This window comes from Mercenaria mercenaria, chromosome 17 (assembly GCF_021730395.1).
Source record: "Mercenaria mercenaria strain notata chromosome 17, MADL_Memer_1, whole genome shotgun sequence".
NCBI lineage: Eukaryota > Metazoa > Mollusca > Bivalvia > Venerida > Veneridae > Mercenaria > Mercenaria mercenaria.
Genome location: NC_069377.1, coordinates 31186575 through 31202542, shown reverse-complemented (window position 1 = coordinate 31202542; position 15968 = coordinate 31186575). Strand labels below are relative to the sequence as shown.

The 15968-nt window shown below is 37.5% G+C and overlaps 1 protein-coding gene across 1 annotated transcript; it reads left to right on the top strand.

The window, feature by feature from the left end:
* The first annotated feature begins 1328 nt into the window (after positions 1–1328).
* Positions 1329–11999, top strand: LOC123536698 (betaine--homocysteine S-methyltransferase 1-like). Its single transcript, XM_045320069.2, has 7 exons — positions 1329–1393; positions 1977–2167; positions 5314–5508; positions 5943–6054; positions 6259–6437; positions 7026–7107; positions 10914–11999. Exons 1-7 carry the CDS (start codon positions 1381–1383, stop codon positions 11195–11197), a joined length of 1056 nt encoding a protein of 351 aa, XP_045176004.2. The 5' UTR covers positions 1329–1380; the 3' UTR covers positions 11198–11999.
* The last annotated feature ends 3969 nt before the right edge of the window (positions 12000–15968 follow it).

The following is a 15968-nucleotide window of genomic DNA, read 5'->3' as shown; positions in this document are numbered from 1 at the left end:
CGGATGCGCAGGCTGGTCTGGATCCTTGCTGGTCGCATACCCACTATGTTGGTTTTCTCATGGCGCGGCTCATTTATTATACCTCACTTTTGTCTACAATGATAAAAATCCATTACCCGGGAAAGAGATATTTTGACTATCAAAAACATTTTAAACCTTTTTGACACGTGACAAAGCGAAAGTGACTGTCAGGTCATGTGACCGCGCTATTTTGAATGTCATATAAGGGCAAATAACTGCTTCATTTTTTTTAGCCAAATCATGAAATGATTGCCTCTCTTGTACACATATAGGAGTGGCGTCACTATACAATGTCACGGATATTTTGTTTACCTGGTTGAACTTGCTATTGAAATAAATGAATTAAAACATATATTTTATTCGGTATAATAAATTAATATCATATGGCAGCGTGTGTGACATTGATATTGCCAACCCTCGAAACAGAATGTCACCCCGGCTTTCGCCTCGGATGACATTCAGCACCCGAGTTGACAGTATCAATGTCACACACGCTCTCATAAGATATTTATACAGTATACGGTGCTATTATCATAGATGGGTCGTAGGTTCTCACCGCAAGGTAGAGAAACAACAGGATCTGTAAAATATATGTCAATAATATATTTTATTAGATAAATAACAACTGCGCTGAACGGAACGATAGATGTACAGACATCAATTATAAACATGGTCATTGGTTGATATCGGTGCATCGATTGGTCAGTGCAGTAAAATAATTAGAATAGCAATGGAAGAGTGATAGGAGTGCAAAGGTTACATGGTAAGTATACAACGAACCACGGAGTAACGTTCCCTATCGTACTAGAACTATCTACACTACATACTACGGACAATAAAAGGGTCAAATTGGTTGGATGATATAAAAACACCAAGAATGAACCAGATTAATAGCGTTTTATTATTTTTTAGTATAGTCTAATAAACCGAACTGTGACACAGTATGGAACTAAAGATTATAAATCATCAATAACTTCATGTTGGAATTAGTTTGAGGTTCTGTCATTATTTCTAGTCATATATCCGGCCTAACTGGACCGATGCCAGTTTTTGTTCAGACTTTACAGGCTTGCTAGTCACAGTATGACGTCTTTGTTTCTGAAAGATTTGTTCTGCACGTGCGCGGATCTATCCATGCACGTAGAGATTATTGCTTCAATAATATTAGGCAGGCTCATGTGCACTAATGGACCTCCACGTCTGAACTTTGTAGAGTAAGTGTTATTGGTTTGAACTAGAAACATTAGCTATCTTTCTGTCCTCATTTCATATCTTTATTATCTACAACTTAGTTAAAGTGAGGCAGCCAGTCCTCTTGACTACAGCTGTTTCAAGGATAACATATTAGAGAGAGCAAACATGGCGGAAAATGGTAATGATATTATTATTAAACATAGAAAATTTATTCCATAACAAGTAGATTTCATTTTATGTTGAATTGTCATATGTGAAATACAAAGTTTTCAAATATTTAAATAAATGGTTTTCGTTTAGGTTACGGTCAACAATATGTAGATGTCATGATGCGCTGGTGCCGGACCTTTTTTCCCTTTTCTTATAAAAGAATAATATGATAAAAGATGATAACTGGTCTACAACCTGTGACCCCGAATATATGTTCATCTGGACAAAATTGGTAAAAATATGTAATAGAATCAAAAATAAGCGTGACAAAACAGCTCCAAATGCATTACACTTGCTAAAAGTTATTTGAGCCGTGCCATGAGAAAACCAACATAGTGCCTTTGCCATCGGCATGAATCCAGACCAGCCTGCACATCCGCGCAGTCTGGTCAGGATCCATACTGTTCGCTTTCAAAGCCTATTGCAATTAGAGAAAACGTTAGCGAACAGCATGGATCCTGACCAGACTGCGCGGATGTTGGTTTTCTCACGGCGCGGCTTATTTTTAATTTTTTCATGTATGCTGGCATTACGTAAATTTGTATTTTCAGGTTTACTAAAAAGATTAGAAAATGGCGGCAATGTGGTTGTTGCGGAGGGATACATTTTCGAGTTTGAGAGGAAGGGCTATTTACAGGCTGGAACGTTTGTTCCGGTAGTAACCTTAGAACATCCAGAACTTGTCCGGCTTATGCAAGAAGAGTTTGTCCATGCAGGCAGTGACGTTGTCCTTGCGTTCACAGTACGTAATACTGCATGTTGAAGTTCATTTTAACGCCATTTTGAAATTATAATTATACTAACATGTAATACTATCTGCAAAATAATTTTGAATGCACTCTGTGCAAAGCTAAAATATTTTACTGCAACGTGTCTGCGTTTCATTTAAACATTGAACCATATCGATCTTATTTTTCAAACAAAGCTGATTTAAAGACACATCTGACAGTTTTGTATATGTTTATAGGCATAAATTTCCTACAGACAGAATATCTTTAAACTTTGTGTACTGACTGAAAATCAAGTTTCAAACGGAAATATGTACTAAAATCATACATGCTTGATCTTAAATTATCTGCCCTTGAAAATCATCAGTAGCTGTGATTTTTAATACATATTTCCGTTTTAAACTTGATTCTCAGTCAGTACACAAAGTTTAAAGAAATTCTGTCTGCATGAAAATGTTTGCCTATATACATATAGAAAACTGTCAGATGTGTCTTTAAGTTTGCAAAGTGTTCGCAGTTGTAGCGTTAGATAAAATGTCAGCAGTCTTTGTCAGTCTTAAATGGATCCTTGGTATGAAAGTTCTTTTTTCACAACTAATTATGATTTTTTACCTGCTGACTGTTTCGTAGACAAAATGTCGGCAAGCAGAGAAACTGAAAAAACTTGTAAACATCAGCAAGAAAAAGGATGACGAGATCGATTTATCAGGTGAGCAATTGAAAAAGTGGGTTAAAAAACATTTCCAATCGTGAACTGTCCCATCAACAAACTAAGGTACTCGCAAAAGGACTGAATTTTGCTGTATCCTCGGACAAAGTACCGGTTGATGATTTTGTCATTGCCACTGAAAAAGCATGTTGGTTGCTCCCTGAAAATGAAGCGGAAGAATTGAGATCAGAGGTATGTGGTATTTTTAAAAAGGCCAAGCCCCCGCCTTCCAACCTCACAAAGCAGGAGAGAAACGCCCCAAAAGAACTGTCCAAGGACGACCAAACCATGATCCTCCCGGCCGACAAAGGAAAGGCCACAGTTGTCATGAACAAGGAGGAATATGAGTTGAAAGTTAATGACATGTTGTCTGACGATAGGACCTATGAAAAGTTAAATAAGGATCCTACTGCATCATACAATAAAGAGGAAAAGATTGACGAGAAACAGTACAAGTATCTTTATCCGACTTCGGAAACTATACCCCGTATGTATTGCACTCCAAAAATACATAAGCCAGGAAAACTCCTACGTGAAATTGTCGACTATTGTGGCTCCATAGCGTACAATACCTCTCGAGCATTAGCAGACGTGTTAGGCCCAATAGTGGGTAAAACACCACGTGAAAAACTCCAAACACTTATCTGACTATCTTGCATCTGTGATGAGACGTTCGCACCCCACGACGTGGTATCGTTGTTCATGAACACGGCCATTGAGAAAGCCATTTCAGTGATTTCAGACAGATGTGAAAAAGATAACACCTTGAAAGACCGTACAAATTTGTCAGTGCCAGACATTATGGAGTTATGCAAGTTCATACTCACCACAACTTACTTTCAATTTAGGGAAGTAATATATAGACAAAAATTTGGGACGGCCATGGGGAGCCCAGTATCACCCATTGTAGCCAACATATACATGGAGTACTTGGAGCAGCAGGTGATAGCCACATCTCCACTGGATTGTCGGCCCACGCTATGGAAGCGATATGTTGATTACGTCCTAGAACGCATCAAAAAGGGACAGTTGCAAAACCTTACAGACCATCTGAATACAGTCGATAGCACTGGGAGTATAAAGTTTACTCACGAACAGGAAAAGGATGGAAAAATTGCGTTCTTGGACACACTGATAGTACGCAAGGAAGATGGAAGTGTCAAGTTACTGGTATACCGCAAAAGTACTCACACCGACCAGTACCTTAGTTATCACTCACACCACCCTCTCCACCAAAAACTAGGTGTCATACGTACATTAATGGAGAGATGTTTTACCATTGTGACGGAGGAGAAAGATAGATCGGATGAGGAAAAACATATCAGAACAGCACTAGGAAAGTGTGGACATCCTAAATGGACATTTGATAAAGAGAAGCGATCACTACAAAAGAAGAGAGACGATAAGAAAAAGAAACAAAAGAAGGACGATTCAGACACCAAATCGCGTGGACTCGTGGTCCTCCCATACGTACAAGGAGTTTCCGAGGCAATAGAGAGAACTTTCCGGAAACACAAAGTTTCAACTGCAATGAAGCCACACAAGACTATACGATCCTTGCCTGTGCACCCGAATGATAAAACAAAAGACAGTGAAAAATGTGAAGTGGTGTACGAAATAGAATGTAAACATTGTGATGAGGTATACATCGGTGAGACTGGGAGAAAGTTTGAGATCAGATTGAAGGAACATATAAGAGATACACAGCACGAAAGATCCAATTTCACCAGATCAGAAAGAAAAAATTCATTGACTCAGTACAATAAAAGTTCAATTATTACAGATCATGTGACCCAGAAAAATCACGTAATAAACTGAGAGGGGGCGAGGACAGTAGACAGAGAGAGTGACACCCGAACTCGACAAGTGAAAGAGGCAATACATATCAAGCGCCAATCTTCGACTATGAACCGGGACGATGGGGCGTACAAGTTTGCAAGCGTCTACGATTCCGTTTTCGCCGCACACCCGTGTAGTGGCGGAAACAGTCGAAGATGACCGGAAGTCAGTGCTCGTGATGAAGGACAGAGAACTGTACGAAACAGTCAGCAGGTAAAAAAACATAATTAGTTGTGAAAAAAGAACTTTCATACCATGGATTTACCAACTAAATGAACTCCTTCAAGAATTAAATGGATCCTTATTCCAGATAATTTACTTTGAATATCAACACTACTGACTCCCCATCCACTATGATTTAGCTAACATACACAAGATGCCCTAGTTTTAACGGTCTAAAATTGAGCCGCACCATGAGAAAACCAACAAAGTAGCATCCGCGCAGTCTGGTCAGGATCCATCCTGTTCGCTAACGGTTTCTCTAATTGCAATGGACTTTGAAAGCGAACAGCATGGATCCTGACCAGACTGCGCAGGCTGGTCTGGATCCATGCTGGTCGCAAAACCACTATGTTGGTTTTCTCATGGCGCGGCTCAAATATGTATTTTCAGTATTACGCACACAGAGAAAAATTACGGCTAATTGGGAGAGAGAATGATTTGGAGAAAATGAACATTGCGGCACTAAAAATGGCACGTGAAGTTGCAGACAAACATGGCTGCCTGATGGCGGGAAACATTTGTAACACTTCCGTTTATCTACCTAATGACGCAGAAACACATAAAGTTGCAGAAGCAATGTTCAAGGTACAATACGAAGTAAAATGAAAACTACTATATATGTAAATTGTGCCGGATACCAGCGACAAAATATTACTTTTTCTATGGCACAGCCTTTCCTTGAACAAAACGATCGTTCCGTTTCCTTTGATACAAAATAAACAACATATTATTTATCCATCAGTTTTGAACTAGTTAAAGTATGTAATACACAGTTTATGGAACTCCCTCCTCTGCTTCATGTGGGAAAGTCGTCAGATACATGTAGGGGATAATTCAGTAAATGTACAGAGTTTAATTAAGTACGATACAAATGTAGTTTGATTAACGGACTGCCGTTGTATGACTAAACGTCTTTAAAGATAATTTAAAAGAAAGAAAAACATTTACAACTCGCGTTTTGAAAAAAGGAAAACTACTCAATATAAACATGTACTGCTATCCTTAATTTCCTTTTTCAGGAACAGATTGAGCTTGCGTTAAAATATGGGGCAGACTACATAGTGGCAGAGACATTTGCTCACTTCGGAGAGGCAAAGTTAGCTCTAGAGTGTATAAAGAAATATGGGAAAGGTTTGTTTGGTTGCCCGCTATTTATACAACGATTTATGAACACTTTTATACAATGTAATTTTAACGCAATTCACCAAATTAGATATCAGTCATCCAAAAAACAGGTGTCCGTTTCAGCCGACTGGAACATGAAATGAGTGCTTGTACTAAAGGATAATTTAAGGTTTTAATTTCTTTCCCATCTGTTCATTTTATTGTTGTTAGGTTTGCCAGCAGTAGTAACAATGTCAGCATCGGCGACAGATGTATTCGTTGATGGGATCAAGATCGCAGAAGGTTGTAAACAGTTGGAGGACGCTGGTGCGGCTGTTGTTGGCCTAAACTGTGGAAGGGGGCCAGAAACAATGATCCCATTGCTCAAGGAAATAAGACAAATATGTAAAGTAGGTGCATTTAGTTTCACAAATATAAGTTGGTTTTAATTTAATAGACATAACAAATATCTAAAATTAAAATTCCGTGTGAGAGATACCTTAAAACCGGTTGACGTTTGAATAACCCCTCCCCCACCCCCATCCCACCGAAACTCCAAAACGTCATAAATATCTAACTACCTTTCTCTGACATGTGAACCACGGAGATAAAACCTATACATTAAAAACGCTTTAAATAAGAAAGAAATTTAGTTAATGGTCCTCCAAAGCCCTGAGCTATCTCTCGTCCGTGTATTGAGTTAGACGGTGGAAGGGAGACAACTGTGTATAGCGTTGATCTTAATAAACAAGGGAAGATAATAGAATCGATTTTTATCCAGTTCTTCAGTATGCTTGGAAAATATTGTACATCTGCTAGCATGAGCGCGCATATTATTTTATCGTTTGCATTTATTTCATTATATAAAAACACATGTTAATCATTTTGAAAAGTCAAAAATAAAAATACGCTATCGTACTTGCCTTAGTTAGCTTCCCGTTTATTGCAAGGTCCAAATACATTAGAATATTCACAACAAAAATGTATTTTGTGCACAGGGTCCTATAGCAGCGTTACCAGTCACCTACAGGACAACCCCAGAGGAACCAACTTTCTTCTCATTGACTATACCGGGAACCAGTAAGTTGTTTTTATGCCCCCGAAGGGAGGCATATAGTTTTTGAACCGTCTGTCTGTCTGTCGGTCTGTCAGTCTGTCAGTCTGTCGGTCTGTCCGCAATTTTCGTGTCCGGTCCATATCTTTGTCATCGATGGATGGATTTTCAAATAACATGGCATGAATGTGTACCACAGTAAGACGATGTGCAGTGCGCAAGACACAGGTCCGTAGTTCAAAGGTCAAGGTCACACTTAGACGTTAAAGGATAGTGCATTGATGGGCGTGTCCGGTCCATATCTTTGTCATCGATGGATGGATTTTCAAATAACTTGGCATGAATGTGTACCACAGTAAGACGACGAGCAGTGCGCAAGACCCAGGTCCGTAGCTCAAAGGTCAAGGTCACACTTAGACGTTAAAGATCATTTTTCATGATAGTGCATTGATGGGCATGTCCGGTCCATATCTTTGTCATTCATGCATGGATTTTAAAATTATTGGGCATGAATGTGTACCACAGTAAGACGCCGTGTCGCGCGCAAGACCCAGGTCCGTAGGTCAAAGGTCCTAAACTCTAACATCGGCCATAACTATTCATTCAAAGTGCCATCGGGGGCATGTGTCATCCTACGGAGACAGCTCTTGTTCCATCGTATTTTAACCCTGATGGGATTGAAATTTGTCCTTCATGTCAGTATAAAAAAACTATTATCTGGTCAAAGCTGTACATATTCAAATATTACAAAAGCTGTTGTAAACAATTAAGACTTCAGTTTTAGGTACTTTTCCAAAATAGATCCATGTACTGAAAGTCTTATATCCAATTCATTAAATAAAGATTAAATAATAAAAAAGTGATTCCAATGGGTACGGAAAAAATACATTCCGTCGTCATAACCTGGATATTTCCTTTGTAAACAACTTGTGTAATAAATAATTTTTTTGTTGTTGTTGTTGTTGTAACATTTGCATCTCTGTCAAATATTGGTACATTGTAGTAAACAATATACAAACTATTTAATGTTTATTTGATTGTAATAAAAATTTAAGATCGATAACAATCGGAAGTAAGTTTATTCAAGCTTGGAATCAAGAGTCACGTAACATATGTGTATCAGTGTGATAGCCGCTCTGCGATGATTTGATTTCCACCCTCTTAGCGCCAATAAATTACTGTTTGGTATTGATATCCTGAACGATGCTCAAAATAGACTCTTATTTCATCAAGTACATCATTTCATAAAGGAAACTAAGAGATTTTGACAACTATTGTACTATTTTACTGTTTAGTTTTCTGTATTTAAATGATGTACATCAAGATAGAATGGACCGCTGCTAAGATATTACATACATGAAATGCATTGAACTGGGAAGGTGGCATCTATATTGGATCTGCGGCAGTTGTATTGTATCTTTTTTTTTCTCGCTTTTCTGTAATATATAAATGTTTTTTGTTGTTGTTGGGTTTTTTTGCAGTACCATACTATACATGTATTTTCTTTTTTTTAATTCCTGATTTGATTGTTCACATATAGCACATAACGACAGTATTTCTAAATAACATATAGTCTGCTTTGTCAGGGGAAGGCCCCCGATAATGTTGTTATAACTTCTGACCCAACCCTTTTGTATATTTACATTGATGTATTTATGTATGCTTGTTGTATGTGTGTGTATTAAATATGTGTATATATATATATACAATAAAATATGATTAAACTAATCCATCACAAACTTCTACGCAGTGATCTCCCTTGCCGCTACGCTATCACTGCCAGCACAACATTCACGTGACCATTGTTCATCATGTGATGATCGGTAAGTTTACATGGCGGACGAAACACCGAAGAAACAGGTTCCCCTTAATTGTTTTATTTGTGATAGAAAGAGGTACTGTAATTTAAGTGCACTTAGCTGAATTTTAGATAAAAGCTTTGTGTTGGTAGTGTCAATGAGAGAGATCACTGCATGGGAGTTTGGATTCATCAGTGTATCTTCAGAAATCTTACAAATTAATAAATATAACATGTATCGCAAGATAGCAGATATGTTAATACAACTAACAGTTTAACAGTTTTTTTTTTCAGTTAGGTACCAATTACAACCACAATTTTTGGAGAAATAACTGGGACATCCCAAACATTTCAAACATACATATCATTGCAGTTAGAGTTTATGTCAGTGATAAGGTAACGCGGTATTGGTACATTTGATTTTAAGGTTCTGATATTGTAATGGTTACTAATTTCCGAGCGTTTTTATTAAAACGAAAGATCATTAAATAGTGGGTCCAATTTTCACCTAAATATGTCAATATTCAAAAGAGATAACAACAACAAAAATATTAGGTTAACAATGTTAAGTATGTAAAGATCTATAAACACGTCCTGGTGTGTTTGGCTCACTATTTTATCAGGAGTTTGTATGAAACGGTATCCTGGTTTGCTTGGCTCACTACTTTGTCAGGAGTTTTGTGTGACACAGAATCCTGGTCTGCTTGGCTCACTACTTTGTCAGGAGTTTTGTGTGAAACGGTTTCCTGGTTTGCATGGCTCACCACTTTGTCAGGAGTTTGTGTACAACGGTATCCTGGTTTGCTTGGCTCACTACTTTGTCAGGAGTTTTGTGTGACACAGCATCCTGGTCTGCTTGGCTCACTACTTTGTCAGGAGTTTGTGTGAAACGGTTTCCTGGTTTGCTTGGCTCACTACTTTGTCAGGAGTTTGTGTGAAACGGTATCCTGGTTTGCTTGGCTCACTACTTTGTCAGGAGTTTTGTGTGACACAGCATCCTGGTCTGCTTGGCTCACTACTTTGTCAGGAGTTTGTGTGAAACGGTTTCCTGGTTTGCTTGGCTCACTACTTTGTCAGGAGTTTTGTGTGACACAGCATCCTGGTCTGCTTGGCTCACTACTTTGCCAGGAGTTTGTGGAAACGGTATCCTGGTTTGTTTGGGTTACTGCTTTGTCAGGAGTTTGTGTGACACGGCATCCTGGTTTGCTTGGCTCACTACTTTGTCAGGAGTTTTGTGTGACACGACACACTAGTTTGCTTGGCTCACTACTTTGTCAGGAGTTTGTGTGACACGGCATCCTGGTTTGCGTGGCTCACTACTTTGTCAGGAGTTTGTGTGAAATGGTATCCTGGTTTGCTTGGCTTACTGCTTTGTCAGGAGTTTATGTGACACGACACACTAGTTTGCTTGGCTCACTACTTTGTCAGGAGTTTGTGTGACACGGCATCCTGGTTTGCTTGGCTCACTACTTTGTCAGGAGTTTTGTGTGACACGATACACTAGTTTGCTTGGCTCACTACTTTGTCAGGAGTTTGTGTGACACGGCATCCTGGTTTGCTTGGCTCACTACTTTGTCAGGAGTTTTGTGTGACACGGCACCCTAGTGTGCTTGGCTCACTACTTTGTCAGGAATTTGTGTGAAACGGTATCCTGGTTTGCTTGGCTCACTACCTTAATTTGTCAGGAGTTTTGCGTGAAACGCTATCATGGTTTGTTCGACTCACTACCTTAATTTGTCAGGAGTTTTGCGTGAAAGGGTATCCTGGTTTGCTTGACTCACTCTTTTACCAGAAGTTTTGTGTGAAACGGTTTTCTGTCCTTTCAAAGTTATCCGAAAACATGACAGATTTGTTTAGATTACGTGTACTGTTTTATTAATAGAAATGAAACTTGCGTCTTTCCATTCACTCAAAGCACATGCAAAATATCTCACGATTGCAGCTTTTAGAAATGTTGAATGTAACAATATATCGTCATTTTTCCTCGACAACTTCTGTCGGCTAACTGACTAATACAAAACACTTTTGTTTCAGAAGAGAGAGCATTTCCGAATGATTTGTGCGCATGTCTTTGCAGTCGTCAACAGATAGCGGAGTTTGCCCAGCAATGTAAAGATATCGGTGTGCAATACATTGGCTTATGTTGTGGTAACTCCGCAAGCATGACCCGAATTGTTGCGGAGAAGTATGGACGTAACCCACCTGCTAGCAAATACGCACCAGATATGGAAAAACACTACATCCTAGGCGATAAATCGAAGTTTAAAAGCGGTTTCACAGAAGATTTAAAAGCACATGTTGAAGGACAGTTTGATTAAATATACATGTATATACCGCAGTGTTGATTAAGGCAGTTGATTTCCGTTGGATGGCGTTGTTTTCCGTATGTGATTTCGTTATTTTCCCGTAAGTTACCGAAACCATTGCTTTTATCACAGCCAAAGAATGCCGAACTAACGGACGAGGATACGGAATCACACGGAAACTGCCGAATGCCATTACGGATTCACTACTTTATGCTAACCTCCTTTTCTTTTTTGCTTTTGAAACATATACAACTGGTGTCAGGTGTTTATTGTTTGGTGATTGGCAAGTATCTGACTCGAGCAATGTATAGATTGTTGTTGAATATTATGTACTTGATTATGGTTTGAAATTCAAAAAGAATTATGGATGGCGATCCTGAAATGTTAAATGATTTTGTAATGTTACAAACAGAGAACATTTTGATTTGGATAAAATCAAGCACTGCTGTCATTACATAAACTATATGAGGACATACCTGTGACTTTTACACAGATAACTAAATGGCGATATTTCCGATACAATTAAACCTGTTAGTATTGTTTACATCGAAAGAAATTTACCATTTTTTGATCTTATCATTAATAACAAATACGAATTAAATCGTGAAATACAACAATGACTACTGGTGTGTTTAAGCACCACAGTTTGATTTTTTGTCTTGTTTTGTTTTCTTCATTCTTATTTGTTTACGCTGCGCTGCTCAGTTATAGCTATTGCCAGCCATTATATATATATTATTAATTAATCTTAGGCCTAGTGAAACTTGAATTTCGAGACCTGTTTTCAAATTCAGGATGCTGCCTGGGTACAACCCAAAGATTACATTATTATGTTATAATATGAGCCGTGTCATGGGAAAACCAACACAGTGGGTATGCGACCAGCATGGATCCAGACCAGCCTGCGCATCCGCGCAGTCTGGTCAGGCTCCATGCTGTTCGCTAACAGTTTCTCCAATTCCAATAGGCTTTAAAAGCGAACAGCATGGAGCCTGACCAGACTGCGCGGATGCGCAGGCTGGTCTGGATCCATGCTGGTCGCATACCCACTATGTTTATTTTCTCATGGCACGGCTCAGTTATTATTTTGTGCCCGTTTTATAGTCTATTTTTTCTATATTATAATTATATTGTTATTATTATCATTATTATTGTTATTATTAATCATAATAATATCTAAAAAAATAATAATAATGATAAATCAGATACAGGTATAGTGAAAACTCAACAATGTCTTTGTATTGGCAAACAATATCTGCCAGTATTATAATAATGGAAGAAGGTCATACCTACGAAAGTGAATTTACCATTATATTTATAAACAATACTTTATATACAATACTTATGAAAAGAACTGGAAAATGATTTTCTCTTATACATGCAATTACCATTATTGGTATACAATATGACAGGATCAAATCAAATTCTTGTGTTTCATCTATACTGCAATTTCAATTTTGATAATAAGTTACATAAAGTGTACATTTTGCATGCTTTACTTTATAAACACTGACATGCACTTTGGGTTTTCATTCTTATACAAATGTCCTTTTCAATATTGAGAAAGCAGTAAAATAAAACTTTAAAAGAGTGAATGTCACAGTTTTCTTAAATACCAAATTTGAATATGTACACATCTTAATAGACTTGAAACTAAAATTCTTTTCATAGTTCTAAAAGAGCGTGATGGGAAACCAATCCAAGTTAGGTATGGACGCTGGATCAGACGCTGCGCATCGCGAGTCTGGTCAGTTGCGTTCGTAACTTTCTAATTCAAATATGTTGGTTTTCTTCCGTCAATTATTTTTTGTGCTTTTATAGTCTATTTTTTCTATTTATTAATATTTCTTATTTTATCGTTATTATTGTTTTTAATAATCATAATATATTAATTAAGAATAATAATAATGAAAATCAATACAGTAATGAAACTCAAATGTCTGTATTGGCAAACAAATCTGCCAGATTATAATTGGAGAGGTCATACCTACGAAGGTGAATTTACCATTATATTTCTCAAGGTGAGCTTTTGTGACCGGTAAGTGTGCGGCGTCCGCCGTCATGCGTCGTCCGTCAACATTTGTCGTGTTAACTCCAGAGGCCACAGTAGTGATCCAATCTTTATTAAACTTGGTCAGAATGTTTCCCTTAATGATATCTAGGTCAAGTTTGAAACTGGGTTATGTGGGATTAAAAACTAGGTCAGTAGGCCAGATCAAAGGATAATCTTGTTAACAATCTAGAGTCCACAGTTTAAGTTTGAAACTCATGAGAGTTGGTCAGAATGTTTGTCTTGATGACCTCTAGATCATGTCTGAATCTGGTTGTTACGCAGTATTTATGAAACTTAGTCAGAATATTTGTCTTGATCATCTCTAGGTAAAGTTTGAATCTGGGTCATGTGTGGTCAAAATTTAGATCACCCGGGCAAATTAAAGGAAACGCTTGTTAACACGCTAAAGGCCACATTTATGACCCTATCTTCATGAAACTTACTCAGAATATTTATCTTGATGATCTGTAGCCCAAGTTTGAATCAGGTTTATGTAGGGTCAAAAACTATGCCACTAGGCTAGATCAGTAGGCCAGATCAAATGATAATCTTGTTAACACTCTAGAGTCTACAGTTTAAGTTTGAAACTCATGAGAATTGGTCAGAATATTTGTCTTGATGACTTAAATGTCAAGTTCGAATCTGGGTCATGTGGGTTTATAAACTAGGTCACCCGGTCAAACCAAAGAAAGGCTTCTTATCGCTCCAGAGGCCACATTTATGAATCTATCTTCATCAAACTTGATTCCAAAGCCAACATTATCTGAAATACCGGTTCCCTTTTAAGACAGAGGGCGCTTCAACAGTATGTTCTTTTTGCCCAGTTTTCCTAGTAGAAACTACTAGGGCCCCGGCTTATTTGTGAAGCAATTAACCTTATCACTATAGCAGTAAAATTCCTGGCCCATGTGGAGTTATGGGACAACAGGTCATCACAACAGTGATTTATTGTGGTGTATTTGTATCTCGATCATTTTGATCTGTACATGTATTGTTATAGCTTGAATCTAGCTATTACAAAAGGGAGTCTCTGTTATTTATGATTCAATATTGTGAAATTTATTTCAAAATGATGTGTTTGTTTACAATTGTGGCAAATGAAAACGTCAAGTAAAATTATTATATATCTTAAGCATTTTGTTTTTTTCTAATTAAGCACCGAGTTTGATATTCTATATCATCTGAAAATAATATTATAAAGAATACTGTTTACATGAATTTCCATATTCTATTTCCTAATTAAACTGCATGACCAAGATCAAATTAAGAGCATCATATGCATTTAAAAAAAAAATGGAAATAAACGTTCATGTTATAAAAGTCGTAATATGACCAAACCTTCAGTTTTAATAGAAAATCATTTTTAGCCAAAATCTGGAGTCCAGTCCCTTTGAGAAAGCGATTTAGTTTTAATAGGGTTTCAGGCTCATTTATTGAAAAAGTGTTAAAGGCACTAACCTACAGATCTAACCATTTAAGATCTAACGTGTCACACACAATGAAGGTCAAACAGTCAAAGTCAGATGAGCGAATTCTTTTAAAAATAAGAAAAAATATCCTTATGATTCACATCATTTACGTGGTTTACATGATTTTGAAGAAAAAACGTATCTTTAATTAAGATGTTGCTATTTTGAAAGTTTTGATATTGAGATGTACCAATAAATATTTATATATAACTTAATAATTGTTCAGCGAAATATAGTACAGTCCAACTTTGTTCAAGTGCTCCAACTTGCTCGGCCATGTACTAGGTTGGACACGATTAATTCTGCCTTTGCGACCAGTGTAGATCATGATCAGCCTGCATATTCGTGCTGTCTAATCATGATCTGCACTGTTCTCCATTCAGCCAGTATATTGTTGGTAAACATCCCTTTTAACAGTTAATGGTACTGTTCTAACTGAAAGATGGACAAGTTCATTATAGAAATTTAGCAGTGTAAGGGTGAAAAAATTTGCTTTGATAGATGATGTAATAATGTCTTATTAGTGCTTCAAAACAGTTCTATTAGCTTGAACATGCTTGGCATCCGCGTAAAATATGACGGTATATACTGCTGTGTCAAAAGTGTAAATGCGTCACAAACCAACGAAAGACCCGTGGTGACATTTCAACTTCATTATTTCACGATTTCTGCTTCATGATTTCACGATTTCCACTTCATGAATTCACGATTTTACAATTTCCGCTTCGTGAATTCACGATTTCCACTTCACGAATTCTCGATTTCCACTTCACGAATTCACGATTTCACGATGGTGAAATCGTGAATTCATGAAGTTGAAATCGTGAATTCGTGAAGTGGAAATCGTGAATTCGTGAAGTTGAAATCGGGAATTCGTGAATTCATGAAGTTGAAATCGTGAATTCGTGAAGTGGAAATCGTGAATTCATGAAGTTGAAATCGTGAAATCGTGAATTCATGAAGTGAAAATCGTGAAATCGTGAATTCGTGAAGTGGAAATCGTGAAATCGTGAATTCGTGAAGTGGAAATCGTGAATTCGTGAAGTTGAAATCGTGAAATCGTGAAGTGGAAATCGTGAATTCGTGAAGTGGAAATCGTGAATTCATGAAGTCGAAATCGTGAATTCGTGAAGTTGAAATCGTGAATTCGTGAAGTGGAAATCGTGAATTCATGAAGTGGAAATCGTGAAGTGGAAATCGTGAATTCAAGAAGTGGAAATCGTAAAATCGTGAATTCATGAAGTGGAAATCGTGAAATCGT